This window comes from Vulpes vulpes, chromosome 9 (genome assembly GCF_048418805.1).
Source record: "Vulpes vulpes isolate BD-2025 chromosome 9, VulVul3, whole genome shotgun sequence".
NCBI lineage: Eukaryota > Metazoa > Chordata > Mammalia > Carnivora > Canidae > Vulpes > Vulpes vulpes.
Window position 1 is genome coordinate 4,338,187 of NC_132788.1, and position 15,857 is coordinate 4,354,043.

Sequence of the window (15,857 nt, forward strand, 5' to 3'; positions counted from 1 at the left end):
TGAAAAAAATTAGAAAAACACCAAAATTGCCCATCGCTCTTCTCATCCCGTACAGATGACCGTCCCCTCCTTCAGTAAGAATCCTCCCCCGGGGCCACTTATCTCGGTCCTTGGGAAGCAGGGCCCTGGGAAACCCAGACGGAGGCCGTGTGTACGGCCACATGCAGCCACACGCAGGTGAACAGAGAGTCACCGGTGGCCGTCAGACAAGCCTGGAAAGACGGGAGTGCACCAGAGATCTGATCACGGGCCTCCCCGGCTTAGGATGGGGTTACATCCCAAGAACCTATAAAATCGTGGCAAATGCAAACTGCCTACAATAAGTCAGTCGGTTTCCTATCACGCCTGACCCAAGCCGCTGTCATTCCGTATCAAGGGCTGTTGGTGTCGAGATTCGGGGTTGCCGGCGAGCCCTGCACATCTGTGCACCACCCAGGACGTAAGGGGCTTTTCCCTGGCAGTTCCCAGAGCAGGACAAGGGGTGGGAAGTGCTTTATAACAGTGGCAGGTCTTCTCAAGCATTTAGTACCCCCACCCCCGGGGGACCATCACCCCGGAAGGACTGAAATCTCAGGGCCATGCATCCACCCAGAGACGTTCCTACGGTTTAGGAGCAAAGCCCAACCCCCTAGGAGGAGACTGTGGGGATGTGGGGACCCCCCTGCACTCATCAGCCCTTGTACTCAGCCCCATCCGGTGAACATTCACAGCTCCCCATGTGTCTGTCCACTGGGGATACTGGGCTTAGCGTGGACAGGGAGTCGCCTGGACCCCAGGGAGGGGAGGCCCAGGGAGACAGAACCACGTGCCTCCTAAATAGACCCCATCCTCAAGCAGCTGCCTCCTGGGGAGCCCTCCAGAAGCAGCCAGCCTGGCAATTTTCAACTTCTTGTTACCCAGTAAGAGATCTGAACGCAAGCGTCCGCGGGCTCTCGGGCCGGGTTGCCCTGAGTCTCCCGGGAGGGCTGAAGCCGTTATCCAGGGGACAGATTTATTCCTTGATGCCCGCAGGATTTTACGTGTGGTGTTTTCCGCTGCAGGTCCCAGGAGGCTGCTTATACCCTGGCACACGTGGAAGGGGTTCACTAGCGACACGAGCTGCCGTCCGCTCAGGCCCCCGGTGCAGGCCTGTCGCTGCCTTTGGAGCTGGGTCCAAGGGAGACGCTGGAGCCAAAGAGCCTTTCCCAGTCTCCAGGGAGTTGGGGGCTCCGGGCCGCTTCTCTCTCCACCCCACGTCCCATCCTCTCCCACAGCCCAGCCACCCTTCCTGGGTCCAAACGCGTGGTGCGCTGAATTACTAACAGCTTCACGACCGTCTCGCGGGGCTGGCATTTTCAGGGATCTCTCCCTCCGAAGGGAGGCCAAACGAATGAACCTCAAAAGGGAGAAATGTCAGCGTGAGGCTCTCTGGACTCTGAATTTGAGGAGAGCCAGGGATCTTCTGCCCCAACCTTCCTCCCCCTAGAGCCCACCTCATACCCCAAACCTGGCACACGACTCCTCCCAACTCCACACCCACATCCACGTGGGTGGGACAGGATTTCTTTAATATTAACGGATCATCCGTTCCCCTTCCACGGAGTTCTGTGCCCCTTGACCTGCGCCTTCACCTTCCACCTGCAGTGCCGCAGTCCAGCGCCGTCGCTCGCGGGAAGGGTGTGAGAGCCAGAGATCCAAGGAAGAAGGGCTTTGGGGTCCGGATTAACCGGGGTGATTCGGGGCAAGTCTTTAAGCCCCAGGCAGCACAAAGAAGGGGGTTGCTAGGAGCAGAGAGAGCTTAGTCACCGCAGCTTCCCTGGGATGGAGCTTGCACCACAGAGACCCCACGGAGGTCGAGGGCACCACGTCCTGGGGTCTGTGGGCAGATGGGCAACCCCCACAAAGCAAAAGGTGGCTGCGTGGTAGGTCTAGAATCAGTTCAGCCTCTGCATCCCCTCCCTCCCTCCACCCCTCAGGGCAGGAAGGGGAAGCTGGGTGACTCAGAAACCAGAAAGGGGCCAGGGCAATCCACCAAGGACCCAAGGACCCCATGACCCAACGTGAGGCTGGAAAACAATAGACGGAGACTCTGCAATAGGGTGACACAGAGGAGCCCTGCATAAGGACCGGGCAGGTGGCCGTGCACATTTCTGAAGATGATGGCAGGGACAGACGGTGAGGACCACCCCCGACTCTCCTCCCCACATCACCCCCTGCAGAGCTTGCCCAAAACCCCAGGGTGATTGGGCAGTTGTGGGGAGCATCTCCCCACAATTGAATTGAGTTGGGGCCTCGAGATAGAAATCGAGTTGAATGACTCTCTATCACACCTACTGCACAGCTGAGCTTAGGGCTCGAATTTACTACGTGGTGAGTGTGTTTCTCTCTGAGCTTAGACCCCCAGGAAGCTGGGAGCAAGCTGCAATCCCTTCCTATCGTCAGGAACATGTGTCTGGGGGCATGACTCACTGGCTTCGCCGTGCCATCCTGCTCTCGCTCGTCCTGGCTCTTGGGATCCTCACCTGTGGTTGGGCTGCTGTCCCACTAACTACACTACTGTCATCCAACCGGAATCCTATTTGGAACAAGGCAAGGCGCACACGCACCTGAGAACGTGTGTGCATCAAGCAGATATTTATATATTTAATTTTTAACCCTGGTTTCAAAAGTGTCAGCTACAAGCCCTTTGAGGAAATAGGAGCCCCCCAACCCCCACTGCAGCAGGCTCGTTCCGTGGGCCCTAGGGGCCTGCTGGCGGGGTAGCCCACCGCGAGTCTATGGGTGAGCCAGCATGCACAGGGACTTTCCTATACAGTAGCAGCCCCCAAACCCAGAGGGGAGAGTGGAGCTCCTGGCCGGGGTCCACCCTTGTGTTGGCAAATAGCTCTCCACCCACATCAGTCCCATGGGAGGTGGAGATGCTAAGGGCAGCTTTGGGGAGCCGGGTCCTCCCCCTCAGATCCCGCCCGGACGCACCTGCCCGCTAAGGTCTCCACCACTCTGTGGTCCCACAGAGGGTGGGTGAGGGCACAGCAGAATGGGCCATTCCCAAAGTGCTCTTTCCAGCCACTCATCAAGGGGGAATTACTTGTTAATGCCCAGGCTGCCGATTCGCTCACCCCATGGCCTCAAGAAGAGGGTCCCTGATTGGTTTTATATTTTAAATGAAGAGTTTGTCCCGTATGCAGAAAGAGAAAGCAGGACTTAAACCACAGGACCTTAGCAGGGGAGCGTCAAGGGGCTGTGACATGTGGCCCTGGGAGCACACGGAGTCATGCACAACGACATGAGTCCTGAGCCCTGAACGATTCGGGGCCAACAGCAGGTGAGAACCTCCCAGCACTAATGTGGTCTCGAAAGCCACACCTCCCAACCACCTCTTCCCCCCAAATACATTGCATGACATTAAAAAAACAAAACAAAACAAAAAGCCAAATCCAAAAGGCCTGCGTGGCTCAGGGGTTGAGCATCTGCCTTCAGCCCAGGGCGTGATCCCGGGGTCCTGGGATCGAGTCCCCCATCGGGCTCCCCACAGGGAGCCTGCTTCTTCTCTGCCTGTTTCTGCCTCTCTCTCTCTCTCTCTCTCTCTCTCTCTCTCTCTCTGCATCTCTCACGAATAAATAGATAATTTTTTTTAAAAAAATTTCAAAAATAAATAAATAAATAACCCAAACCCTCAATACGCTCGAATGTTTTCCCCTTTATGTCATTTCCACAAGTGAACCCCTGGGGTTTTGCCTTTATGGTGGCGCCTTTCTCTTATACATATTAGGACAACCCGTCGTGCCGTATATATTTGTACTGTTATTACCACACATGCCACCTAAATGCCAAACATGCTTCTAACACTGAGACGCAGATGCCTTTTTTAGGAAAAACAAATCTTTATTTAAAAAAAAAAAAAAAAGAAAAGAAAAATAACTTACAAATTGCGAGAACTCTCCGAAATAAGACTGTTCAACTTTGTGCGCGGCGCTGCAGCCTGGAGAGGTTCCGCTTCGTTTCGCTCTTTTAATGTAACTTCACGATACAATTAATATCACAAACTGCTTTACAGCGTCCTTCTTGTCCCATATCCCATGCGGGTAGCAAAGCACCACACAGATATAAAACTATCGTAAATAAAACATTTCAGCCCAGACTGGCATATATTTATATATTTATATATTTATATTTATATATATATATATATAAAATTTCAAAACAGCTAACAATTAATGTCATCCTTAGTCAAAACTGAAATCAAACTAGTCTTAAAACTACAACGCTCTGAATATATGTCAGCGTATGTATATGTATCGTATGTTACAGCGCCCATACGATATTTATAAAATATATTTAAACTTTCAAGTACATTTATAAGGTACGCCGATAATGAGAAAATAAAGTCTTAAAACTTAAATACAAGTCACCAAGTAAAACCTCCAGGGAACACAGAAAAGTCCTATTTTACAGAAGTGCAGGCGAGCCCGCCGTGCAACCGGCTTGGACGAGTAAGTAGTAGGGTCACGCAGCACGGCCCACGCCATCAGGACGCACGGCCCCGTGACAGCCACCCCGGCAGCCGGACAAAGAGGAGAAGGGCCCACGGTGGCACCTGCTTCCCCACTTCGCGCGACTCAGGCCTCAAGCCCCGAAGGCGCCTTGCTTTAACTCTTGGAAACGATGCAACCCAGCGCCGTGTAGGAAGCGCCCACGCTTGTCCCCGAGGCCCCGCGGGGCCCGTCACTTGGCGTTTTGCTCCAAGGCGGAGTACTCTGTCTCCGACACCCTGGAGGCATCGATGAGCTTGGTGAGACCCGTCTTGGCCGAGTACTTAAAGATGAAGGCCTTCATCAGCTCGTATCTGTAGTTACGGTTGATGAAGCTGTAGAGCACGGGGTTGACGCAGCAGTGCACCAGAGACAGGCACTGCGTGACGTGCAGAGCCGTGAAGAGGAAGTTCTCCAGCTGGCAGGTGAAGGGGATGTAGTGAAGGATGGAGAAGATGTCCAGGAGCACCACCACGTGGTAGGGGAGCCAGCACACGAGGAAGACCACGACGTAGGAGAAGATGATCTTTCGGCTGCTCTGCTTCTCCTGGTCGCTGGACGCGGAGATGGCGCGGGCCAGCAGGCAGTAGAAGACGGCGATGACGCAGAAGGGGATGGCGAAGCCCAGGACCACCGAGACCAGCTCCATGCTGATGAGCCACTCCTTGACGCTGTGCTCGGGGTAGAAGGAGCGGCAGTAGGTCTCGTTGTTGGACGCCGACGTGACGGTCTTCAGGTAGTAGGTGTCGGGCAGGGACACGCAGAAGGCCAGCAGCCACACCAGGACGCAGACGGCGCGGCGAACCACCTTCTTCCTGCGGCTCGACGTGCTGGCGAAGTAGGTGATGGAGAGGTAGCGGTCCACGCTCATGCACGTGAGGAAGAAGATGCTGCCGAACAGGTTGATGGAGAAGATGAGGTGCGTGATCTTGCAGGTGAGCTCCCCCATGGGCCACTGGTTATGCTGCACGAGGCTGACCACCCAGACGGGGATGGTGACGACCACCCACAGGTCGGCGATGGCCAGGTTGAGGATGTAGCAGTGCGTGTCGTAGCCGGTGGTCTTGGCCTGGATGTTCACCCAGACCACCACGGAGTTGGCGATCATGCCGATCACGAAGATGAAGATGTAAATGAAGGACAGCGTGTACAGCAGCACGCTTTTGTTGGGCATGTTGGGGCACAGCACGGTGTCGACGACGATGCAGTCGCTGCTGTTGCACGGCCAGCTCATGTCGGAGAAGTTGCCTGGCTCGGCGTAGTCGAAGAGGTGCAGATCCATGGTGCTGCAGGCAGCCAGCGAACGGCCTACGCGGGAATGAAACAGAAAGGACGGAATGGAAAAGGGGGTTCACCGGGGAACACGGCAGGCGCCCTGGCAGCGCTCCACACGCTCAGCCGCTCTGCTTCACTCGTGGCGTCTTCCACCCAAAGGAGAAAAGGAAGCAGCAGAACGACGACAGGACACACGCCCAGCATCTAAGCCCCTGCGGTGCCCGAGTGAGAGGGGCACCGCCTTCTCTACCTTCTTACGGCTGTGATCTCAAGACCTCACCAGCCCCGCTGTGCCCGCAGTGTGAGATCAGCCCGGACCAGGGGCGGGGGGGACGTCTGACAGCCACAGCGACGCTGACGCCTCGCTCATTCTCAGCAGGGGACACTGGAGCCACCTTCCCCGTGCCCCAGAGAACGGCAGCAGCGACCATCTGTTCCTGGCACTGCTCTGGCCCCGGTGTCCTGCTCTGGTGTCTTAACGAGAGGGCTTCAGATTCCAAGCGCGCATCCAAAATGTGACTCACTGCTTTTTACCTTCCTGCAAAACGTGCATGTAAAGCCGGGTCGAACAGGCCACTTTCAGTTCGCCATCACGAAGACCACGTGAGACGTGAGACACGGTCAGCCCTGCAGCCTGGCTGCCGCCGCGCGGCCCCCCACCCCCCGGAACCCGGAGACCCTGGGTTTGCCGTGGGATTTTCAACTAAGGGCAACCAACCAGCTGTCTGGCACTGTGGGCCACTGCCTCGTGTCTCCTTCTTTCATTAACCCAACTGCTTCAAGAGCAGCTTGTGCCAAGACCCAGGGCACAAAAATCACCACCTGCTGCAGCTCTGGAGGGGCAGACAATGGTCTCCACTGTCTTTCCTGCTGACCTGACGTGAGGCCAACACTCTGAACTGTCACCATTTTGATATTAACAGAGAAATCAGCTCCGAAGTACCCCTGTGCCTAGAAATGATCATTTCTCCCCAAATGCACCGGCTAGGAGAGCTTCCAGGGGCTGTCTTCTACTGCTGCCCCAGCCACTGGAGGGCCCTGAAACCCCACCAGGACACGGCCCTGGATGGGCAGCCCACTGTGCGACCACGGGAACAAGGATGCCCTGCGGAGAGTGACCTCGCAGAGGAATGCGGTTGTCCTTCCTTCTCACATGTCACAGGTAATAACTGACCCCAAGTCGAGCTTCTGCGCCAAGTTCATTTAACGTGGATTCCAGGTCACACAGAACTCCCTGGAGGATGGGCCACACCGGTCCACAGGTCAGCGCCCAGGTGGCTACGCTAACGGTATGAGGACACACAGCCGGGAAAACCAGCCACCCCGAGACCGGACCTTCCTAGGTGGGAATCCTAACTCTTTGCTCACCGGCGTTGAACCTGAGACTCACTAACCTGCCTCTGGCTGCATCCTCGAGACACCGGCACCATCTCCTAGAGGCGCCCAAGAACCAAAGGGCCCAAACCGGAATCTAGCACACAGCAGGTGGCCTGTAGCTCCCTGCCCCCCCTTAATTCTTGCTCCACGTTTGAAACCAAGTCTCACTGCCTAAGTAATGCACGTCCCCGCCCGGAGGGAGACGGAGGGGTGCGCGGAGACGGGCAGTCTGCTATGTTGGCCTTCAGGATAAATGCACAGGAGCCCTGACAAGTGAGACGCTCCCTGGTCTCCCAGGACCAGCTCCTGAGCCTCGAAACACATAGCACCTGACCTAATCCTAAATCTCAGGTAGCGGACATCACCTGCAGGCTTCTTCTGGGCAGTTCTCCTCTGGGGGTTGAAAGTGGCCACTGGTCCCTCTCCCGGGGGGAACCTCACCAGGTCCCTGGGGCCCCGCTGCTGAGGGGAGGAGGCTGGGCCTCCCTGGAGGTGCCGGCAGCTGCTGGGCCCAGAGAGCACCCCACCAGGAGGAGCCCATGCCCTTGACCCATGACCACCGCCTTGTGCAAGACCAGACACACCAGCAGAGGAGGGCACCCAGGGAGACTCAGCATGACCATGTTTAGGACAAAGGAAACTGTCATGTTATTAGACTTCGGACTGCCTCGTCCTAAGCGGCAGCTTGCAGAGCCCCAAAGCCCATGGGTCCAAGGGGCAGCAGAGGATGCCCTCGAGGATCCACAGCTCCCTGACCACCTGGACTGGCCTCAAGGTGGGCAGCCAGCCCCAGCCCGTGCTCTGAAGCTACTCCTGCCACCTCGCCCCCCCCCGGCCACTAACCCGCCTGCAGCTGGCCCTCCTCTCCCCATCCCACGAAGCCCCCAGCCCCAGAAGAGAACAAAGCAAGGATTTCAGCTCGGCTCTCCTATATATGGTTCAATGTGGCGACCCCCTTAATCCCCCCATTTCCTTAACATGAAGCACATCTGCAGCATGGGCTGGTTTATAAAGCACTTTGGCCTCATGACCTCACCTGACCCCACAGTCCCTGTAGAGCGGAGGGGCTGTGCTGGAGGGCACAGCCGGGCAGAGGGGGGCCCAGGCCAGGCAGGGCCCCTCCCCAGCCCCATAAGGCAGGGGCAGACACAGCCACAGAGCCGTCACGGGGCCAGAGAGGAAGGAATGCGCCCCAGCCCTGTTAGCCTGACGGGGTCCAAGCAACCCCAGCTCTTTGCTCACCACAATGAGACAGGGAGTGAGCTCGGGCCTCCTGTGCCGCTTAGCGGAAGGCGCCGGGCACTGTTCAGGGTGGACAGCTGGACCCCTGCAGGGCCAAGGTTGTATGAGAAGCTACGTGCCTCTCACACCCCACTCTTTTGGAAATTACTAGGTCAAGATGTCCAGATCGGGGCGCCTGGGGGGCTCAGCAGCTGAGCATCTGCCTTCGGCTCAGGGTATGACCCCGGGGTCCTGGGATGGAGTCCCCCATCGGGCTCCCTGCATGGAGCCTGCTTTTCCCTCTGCCTGTGTCTCTGCCTCTCTCTCTCTCTCTGTCTCATGAATATATAAAATCTTCCAAAAAAAATAGAATCAAGTTGTCCAGACCGACCCTCTGGAGCTGCCAACTGCTCCAACCATGGCGCAGGGAGGGCTCAGGGCCCATCCTTGGTTTCCTCCTCTGCCCTCTGGGCAATGGAAACCTGATTAGTGATCACTGAGCCTCTGGCCCCCCTCCCTCCCAGGGCCACAGTGGGGTTCTTCCAGCCAGGGCCGAAGGGGAGGGCAGAGGCTTCGGGGCTCCCGGCTGGAGCAGGCAAGTCCGCTGGCCCAGCAGTAGGTGATCTTCCACCACCCATCAGCCCGGGAGCTGAGGGCCGAGGCCGGGGCCCTGGCCACTGCCTCCCCCAGGGAGGACCCCCGGCACCCCCTCCCAGGGCGGGGCGGCTTTCTTGGCCAAGAGGAGGAGGGAGACAGAGAGGAGCTGAAACAAAGCACAGTCTTCAGAGGCCCTGCAAATCCAGACAGAGGATTTGGATTTGGGAAACCGAACTCACAACAGCTTAGCCCCCTGCCCCATCATTTCAGTATTTTTCATGCATTTGGTTTTGGAAACAATCAAAGGCTGTTTCCAGAGAAGAATATGATTTGACAAAGACAACCTCATCTTATGTCCCATGTGGTCTGCAGCAAAGGCCCGTGGGCCCAAACCAGGGTCCAGGAGGGCTGGGGCCGTCCCCTTGGTGCCGTCCCGCCGATGGTGTGCGGCCGCCCCCGGGGAAAGGACCTTCCTAATCTGCTGGCCGAGATCTTAACAAGCGGCCCTCTCACAGCCACGGATAGGGCAAGCTACGGAGTGTCTACCCAGGCCCCCCTGGTTTCCACAGGCTGGCGACAAAACCCGAGGGTGGAGGGGTGAGGGGGCGGCCAGCGAGCAACAGCCCAGAGCACCCAGCACCGGAGGCCCAGCTGCCCTCCAGCGAACGCAGGACACAGCCGGTGGACCGCACTCCCAGGAGTCCAAGCCGTCTGAAGACCACCCCGACCCGGGGACACCCCTCATCCCAGCCGCTCCGGTCCCCTCTGCTGGAGGAAAGCCCCAACTCCATCCCGCCAGCCTGGGGCCAGAGCTTGTAGATTCTACTCTATAAACTTCTGTATTATTTATCTGACATCAAGAATGACGGAGATTTTAGATTTTGATGGAGGGAGGGTTCACAGAACAGTGACGGATCCAGTTCCGTCGTCCTAGGGCGCTGGGCACCCCCGACTCCCCCACACACCCTGAGCCCCGCCGACCGCTCCTCTCGCCAGGGCTCCCGGTCTCTCGACTCCCCGTCCCGCACCCGGACCCTGGGAGCATCGCCGGGACCACGGCCTGTGCCTGGGGTCTGCACAGGGCCTCAGCCACCCTCCCGTTCCTGGGGGGCAGAGGGGCTCCTTGTGGTCACTTGGAGGACCTTTCCCGGAGATGTGCCTCTCATTTCTCAGGTGCATGTGCATCCGCCAAGGATCCCTGACAGCGACTGAGGTGCAGCACGTGGTGGTGTGAGATTTCGCTGCCTCCCAACGGTGGCCTGAGCTCACCCGGGGGGCTGGGGGTCAAGCCAGAATTAGAAGGCCCCGAGGTCAGTGTGCAGGGGGGCAGTTGGCCTGCAGTAAACCGCCCCCTCACGGGCCGGAGCCAGGCCCTCCGTGACAGAGACTGCCAAGCAGTCAGGCCTCTGGCTGGCCTGCACCGTAACTGCCTTCGGCATGTTTGCAAATTCCCATCGCAGACAGGAAGATCATTTCGCACCAGCCCCTTAGCTGCTCCTACACCAATCAACGCATCCTGTTTCTCCCCCTGGTCCCCTACCCAGGCCACACAGCTCTATTATGTGTCACTGCTTTTCCACTTCTCCATATTCTTCCTGCCCAAGCCCTGCACCCCTACAACGTCTTCATCTTTGCATGAAGCCAGCACAATACAGGGGTTCAGGGTGTCCACAGTCAAGAAGTCAATAGTGATCATCAGGCTGCACCAAGCCCAGTGGTCTGAGGCCATCACTGGAACAGGAGTCCAGAAGAGACTCTTCCGAACCCCCCCCTCATCGAACTGAGACAAAGATCACCCTTTTCATGCCCCAAATGTCTGTGGAACCTCCCATGAGGGGAGCACTGCTCTGGAGGCCGAAGAGCAGAACCTCCATGCACCATCCTCAAGGACTCACCAGCCAACTGAGAAGGGCAAGAAGGCAGCAGGGCAGTGGTGGGTGCCCCTGGAGCAGGAGGGTGAGGAATTCCCACTCACGTGGTTTATGGGGGTCATCAGGGAGGAATGCAGGGGTGAGATGATCAATGATAGAGACCATGGAGAGGGTCACTGGACGAGGCTGAGGCCAAGCTCCCCACAAAGGAACAGTAGCAGGTGACAAGAGTCAGGGGCAGGGGTACAGAGAGTGAGGGAGTCAGGCTGGGCCTGCCCACACAGAGCCGTAAAGGTTTTCAGCAAGGGAGCAGCTTGTGGCAAAAAAAGGCTCTTGAGGGTGGAGGGGACACAAACCGGGTAGAAGGCATGCAGTGGGGGCCTCTGGCGGCAGGGTGCAAACAGGCTGCAGGAACTGCTTACTCCCAGTCCCCACTGGACTGGGATAAGATTACATGGGACCAGCCGACCAGGACTGGGTACCAGGTCGCACAGTGAGGGGCCTCCTGGGCCTTGGGGCTCCTTAGGACCTCTGCCTACAGGTGACCTTTCTTATTGGCCTTCTGTGGTTTGGGACCTGTGTCCTCCCAGGATGGAATTTCCCGGAGCAGTTCACTGTTGTTCAAATGATCACCTTGCTCAGCCTCCCGCTGCTGCACACCTGCACACTGAGGCCAGCCCAGGAGAAGAGAGCCGCGTATCTCGGTTTGTGGCTAACAACGGCCCTCCCCACTTCCCCAACTTTTCCAGAGACTTCACCCAGTGGCAGCCATGCTCTGGCCTCTTTGCCAGTCTAGTTGGCATGCAGTTCAGGTCAGGAGAACTCACACCACATCTAAAAAAATCATTAGGCAATTGCCCATCACTGGGGTCAGGGTTTTATTTGTTTGCTTTTTGGTTTTTTGGGGTTGTTTTTGTTTTTGTTTTTACAGATGCTGCATTAAATCTATGGGCAAGTCCAGAAAAGCTTCAGCCCTGGCAGGCTCCCTGCAGCCATCTGCTAGGGCTGACAGCAGACTGGGGAATGGTCTGTCCCCCAGTGCCAAGCAAACAGAATGTGTCTTGACTGCACATTCAGTTGCAGACTACGAATTATTTCACACAAGCAAGGAATGGCTCTAAATCATTAGAAAACTCAAATAATAATAATAATAATAAAGAGGAAAAGAGGGGAAAAAAACTCCCTACCCTGAGTCATATATAGGTCACTTATCCCTGGAGTCCTCAACCTACTTCCTGTTAACACATGGGGTGGGGCATCCTCGCCCACTTTTAAATATTTGGGGGAGAAAAGGAACCCCACATCCAGAAACCCGATCTGGTCTATTGTGCTCAGCTGCCCACAGGGAAGCCGTGCTGTGCCCAGAAGGGCAGATCCAAAGATCCACGTCACAAAGGCTGCCGTCTGGGTTGGCCGGGTGTAACCAGAACCCCAGTTCCCACCCAGCTCAGGACCTGGACGAGGCAGTGGGAGGTCAGCCAGGCTCTCGGCCAGACACAATAGAGTTCCCAGGAGAAGGCTACTCAATCTTGGACTCTTCTAATAAAACTCGGGGAAGAGCCCCACAAAGGTATTTGTTACGATTAGAAAATGTGAAGATGCTGGCTATCTGGCTGACACAGCCCCCCTGACCCAGGGTCCTCCATGCTGCCCACTGCTCCTCTAGCTGTCCCTTAGCCAATGGCCGGCGGACCGAAGCCACCCGGGTGACTCCCAGTCCCTCCACCCTTCAAGCACTCGGAACAAAACAGAGTCGGCTCCAAACCTACCTGTGGCTCAGCAAAATGTTCACAATAAAAATATTTACTCCTCTCCTCACTTTCATCAGGAAAGCATGTACTTTTTTCTCCAATTCTAAATCACTAGATTCTTCGGTTAAAAAAACAAACATCAAATATTCCCTGTAGAAACCATCAAATACAGAATCAGATAATTCTATTTTTCCTTTTCTTCTCTCCCTCCCTCCCTCCCTCTCTCTCTCTCTCTCTCTCTCTCTTTTTTTGTTTGTTTTTACTCTTAATAGAAACTGTGTGTCCCAAGACTACAATTTTCTGGACTTGAACAGCACTTTCCATGACCTGGCCTTGAGTTTCTCTCTAAACTCTACCTACGTGCGTGTAACTAGAAAGGTGCTCTAAGACCATTCTTCTTCCTAAAATTAAAGCTAAGTTCAAACCCTGTACATTTTAGTTCCAAAATCCGTTTGCGCCCTGCAAAACCACTAAGAAAAATCTAAAGTCCTGAAATCCTGAAGGTTTTTCTCCCCCTCAGTTTACTCTTAGAGTTTCTAGAGTGACCGTCTGCCGGTCTCAGGTTTGAGTAACTCCAGCCAGCTCCCTCACGCCTCCCTGAAAACAGAAGCCCCTCTGCCTAGATGAGCACACAAAAAGCCACTGTTCCTGATTAAGTAGGTTTTTTTGTTTGGATTTTTTTTTTTTTTCACCCAGAAAGCCTATACTTTGCCTGTTCTGGGTCTGATTAGAAACCATAATACCTTCTCAATTCTCCCAGGACTTGCTGTTAATAAGGGGAAAACTCACCTCCAAAGTCCTGACTCAGTTAAGCACCAGCATGTTGCCTTGGCTATACTCTCTGGAACTTTTTTCAAACTATGATTGCAATGCATGCCACTTTTAAAAATTGGACGGGCAGCAAAATGCAGGCATTTCTCAATTTTCTTTTGCTCTATCACCCTCACCCTTACCCACCACCACCCCCATCCCCAGGAGGCTGGGGCATCCAGCTCAGCAATTGTGCACACATTCAAGTGTTTATTGCACAGACTGGGGGGGGAAAAGAGCAAATTGTTTCCAAGCTAGAGCTCCCATGTGCAAGTTTGCTTTAGAGAAAGGCTTTGCATCTGGGGAAGCTCGTGCGCTGATGGGAGGAAGGACAGGCAGTTTATCCATTTAAAATCTATAGAAAGTTAAGCACAGACCCCAGCAGCCTCCACTTTCTTTTCTAGGCAAGCCTATTTGATCTCCGCATTTTTGCTGGAATAAATAAAAGGACACAAAGGCAGCATCTGCGTTTAAAAAGAAAAGAAAAAGTTACCACATTGAGACTTTGCAGAATGAAGTTTCAGGGGATGTCAGCGCACCGAATACCCCTCAAAGAGCTGTAAACCATGTCAGGGGCCCCTCCTGCACTTCTGGAAAACCTAATGATCCCTGTCGTGAGCAAGTGAATTGAGAGAAAGAAAAAGGAAGGAAGGAAGGAAGGAAGGAAGGAAGGAAGGAAGGAAGGAAGGAAAAAAGAAAGAAAAGAAGATAGAGAAAGAAAGAAAAAGAAGAAAGAAAGAAAGAAAGAAAGAAAGAAAGAAAGAAAGAAGAAAGAAAGAAAGAAGAAAGAAAGAAAGAAAGAAAGAAAGAAAGAAAGAAAGAAAGAAAGAAAGAAAAAGAGGAAGAGAGACAGAAAAGGAGGAGGGAGCCGCAGAGGGAGCCAGCCAGTCTGACTTTTACAACTTCTCATTCTCTCTGGAAGTTACAAGTCTTGGCTAACCACCCACCCCTGACCTCACTCCAAAGTTCTCACTGTCAGTCACCCCTCCAGTCTTTCTTCACGCTAATCCAACAGAAGTCAGGTTTTACCTGAAGGGTATATTTAAATTACAAAAATCCTAGACTTGTGCATGTGCCTTTTTCCCCCCCTAACTGCCAGTTGCACTTACCTTCCGAGAGCACAATAAATATTCAAATCAGATTAGCAAGGAAGCCATCCAAGACCCAAGACCGAGCTGCCTTTAACACTCACCCTTAGAGCTTCCAGGCTCCCAGGAGCTGGTGCTCCCTCCCGCCCCAGAGCCCTGGATTCAAATACATTCTGGAATCACAAAGATTCACAGCACCCTTGGGGGGGGGGGGGCTTCCCTTAAGGATGCCCCCTCAAGCAAGCATAGCCCGTCCTGCAATGACACTTGTACTGGCCAGTCCATCTGTTTCCTTCCCCCGCCCCAAGGACCCACGCGTGGAAGAGGCAAGCAGTGAGTGGTGCCAGGCGTGCCCGATGCCAACCCCGGGCAAGCAGGATGGACGGTGCGCATTCCTGCTGCGTCCTGCCCTTACCCGAGCTGAAACGCGCGCGGCTCTGGGTGCCTAAAGCCAACACACTGCACGGAGCGCTGGTTCCACGCGTGACTTAAGGACACCCGGCCCCTTGCTTTCCGCAGCAGAGCGCGGTGGCCCCGGCTTTGCAAGGCGCTTTGCAAGGCGCTTTGCAGCGCGCAGCGCCGTGCTCTGGGGAAGCAGACCTGCAGCCACCAGCGCAGCGACTCAGGAGTCCGGGCTGGGGGGGCGGGGGGGGACCACTTAGCTCCAGGCTGGAAGCCCTGACCTCTGTGCACCCCCCCTCGGTGCAGGCCGGGCTGCGGGGAGCAGTCGCCTTACCTCGCGGCGGGGCTCGGGCTCGGGGCTCCCTGCGCGCGGTAGCGGCGGCCTCGGCTCCCCGCCTCGGGGCTGAGCGGTTTGCAGCACTGAGCTCCCGGCGGCCGCCCCGCGTTATATACACCGCAGGCAGGCGCCTCTAGGTGGCAGCTTTGTAACCCGCATCTGCTCCCTCCCTCCCCGCCCTCCCCCTTGCACACGTGCACACACACACACACACACAAGCGTGCATGCACGCGCGCGCACCCACGCACCTCTCTGTAAACCCCAATCTGTCCCCCCCCCCCAGCTCTGCACCCTCACAAAGCGCCCTTGGGGGAAACCCCAGCCGCCCTTGGCTTGCAAAGGTCTGATGAAGCCCCAAGGTCCGGCCCCCACGGGGGAACATGTGTCAGCAGAAGAAAATCTGCAGAGAAACCCTAGCGCTTTGCAAAATCATCAAATATTTATCTGGTCCCAGGTATATCTTTAATAATCCCATTACCACCCAGAGTCCCTTTGAATGCCTCTTAGCTCCAGGGAAGACTTTGTTCCCAAGACAAATTGCTCTGACCTTCTGAACTTCGGTGTTGATTTATTTGGCCTGGGTTTTTCTTTGTCAATTCCTCCAAAACAGAAGAAAC

The 15,857-nt window shown here is 55.4% G+C and overlaps 1 protein-coding gene across 1 annotated transcript; it reads right to left on the minus strand.

The window, feature by feature from the left end:
• Positions 1-3,843: 3,843 nt before the first annotated feature.
• Positions 3,844-15,327, minus strand: ACKR3 (atypical chemokine receptor 3). The gene is made up of 2 exons (XM_025984318.2): positions 15,238-15,327; positions 3,844-5,819 (listed from the first exon to the last, which is right to left on the minus strand). Exon 2 carries the CDS (start codon positions 5,791-5,793, stop codon positions 4,705-4,707), a length of 1,089 nt encoding a protein of 362 aa, XP_025840103.1. The 5' UTR covers positions 5,794-5,819; positions 15,238-15,327; the 3' UTR covers positions 3,844-4,704.
• Between the last annotated feature and the right edge of the window lie 530 nt (positions 15,328-15,857).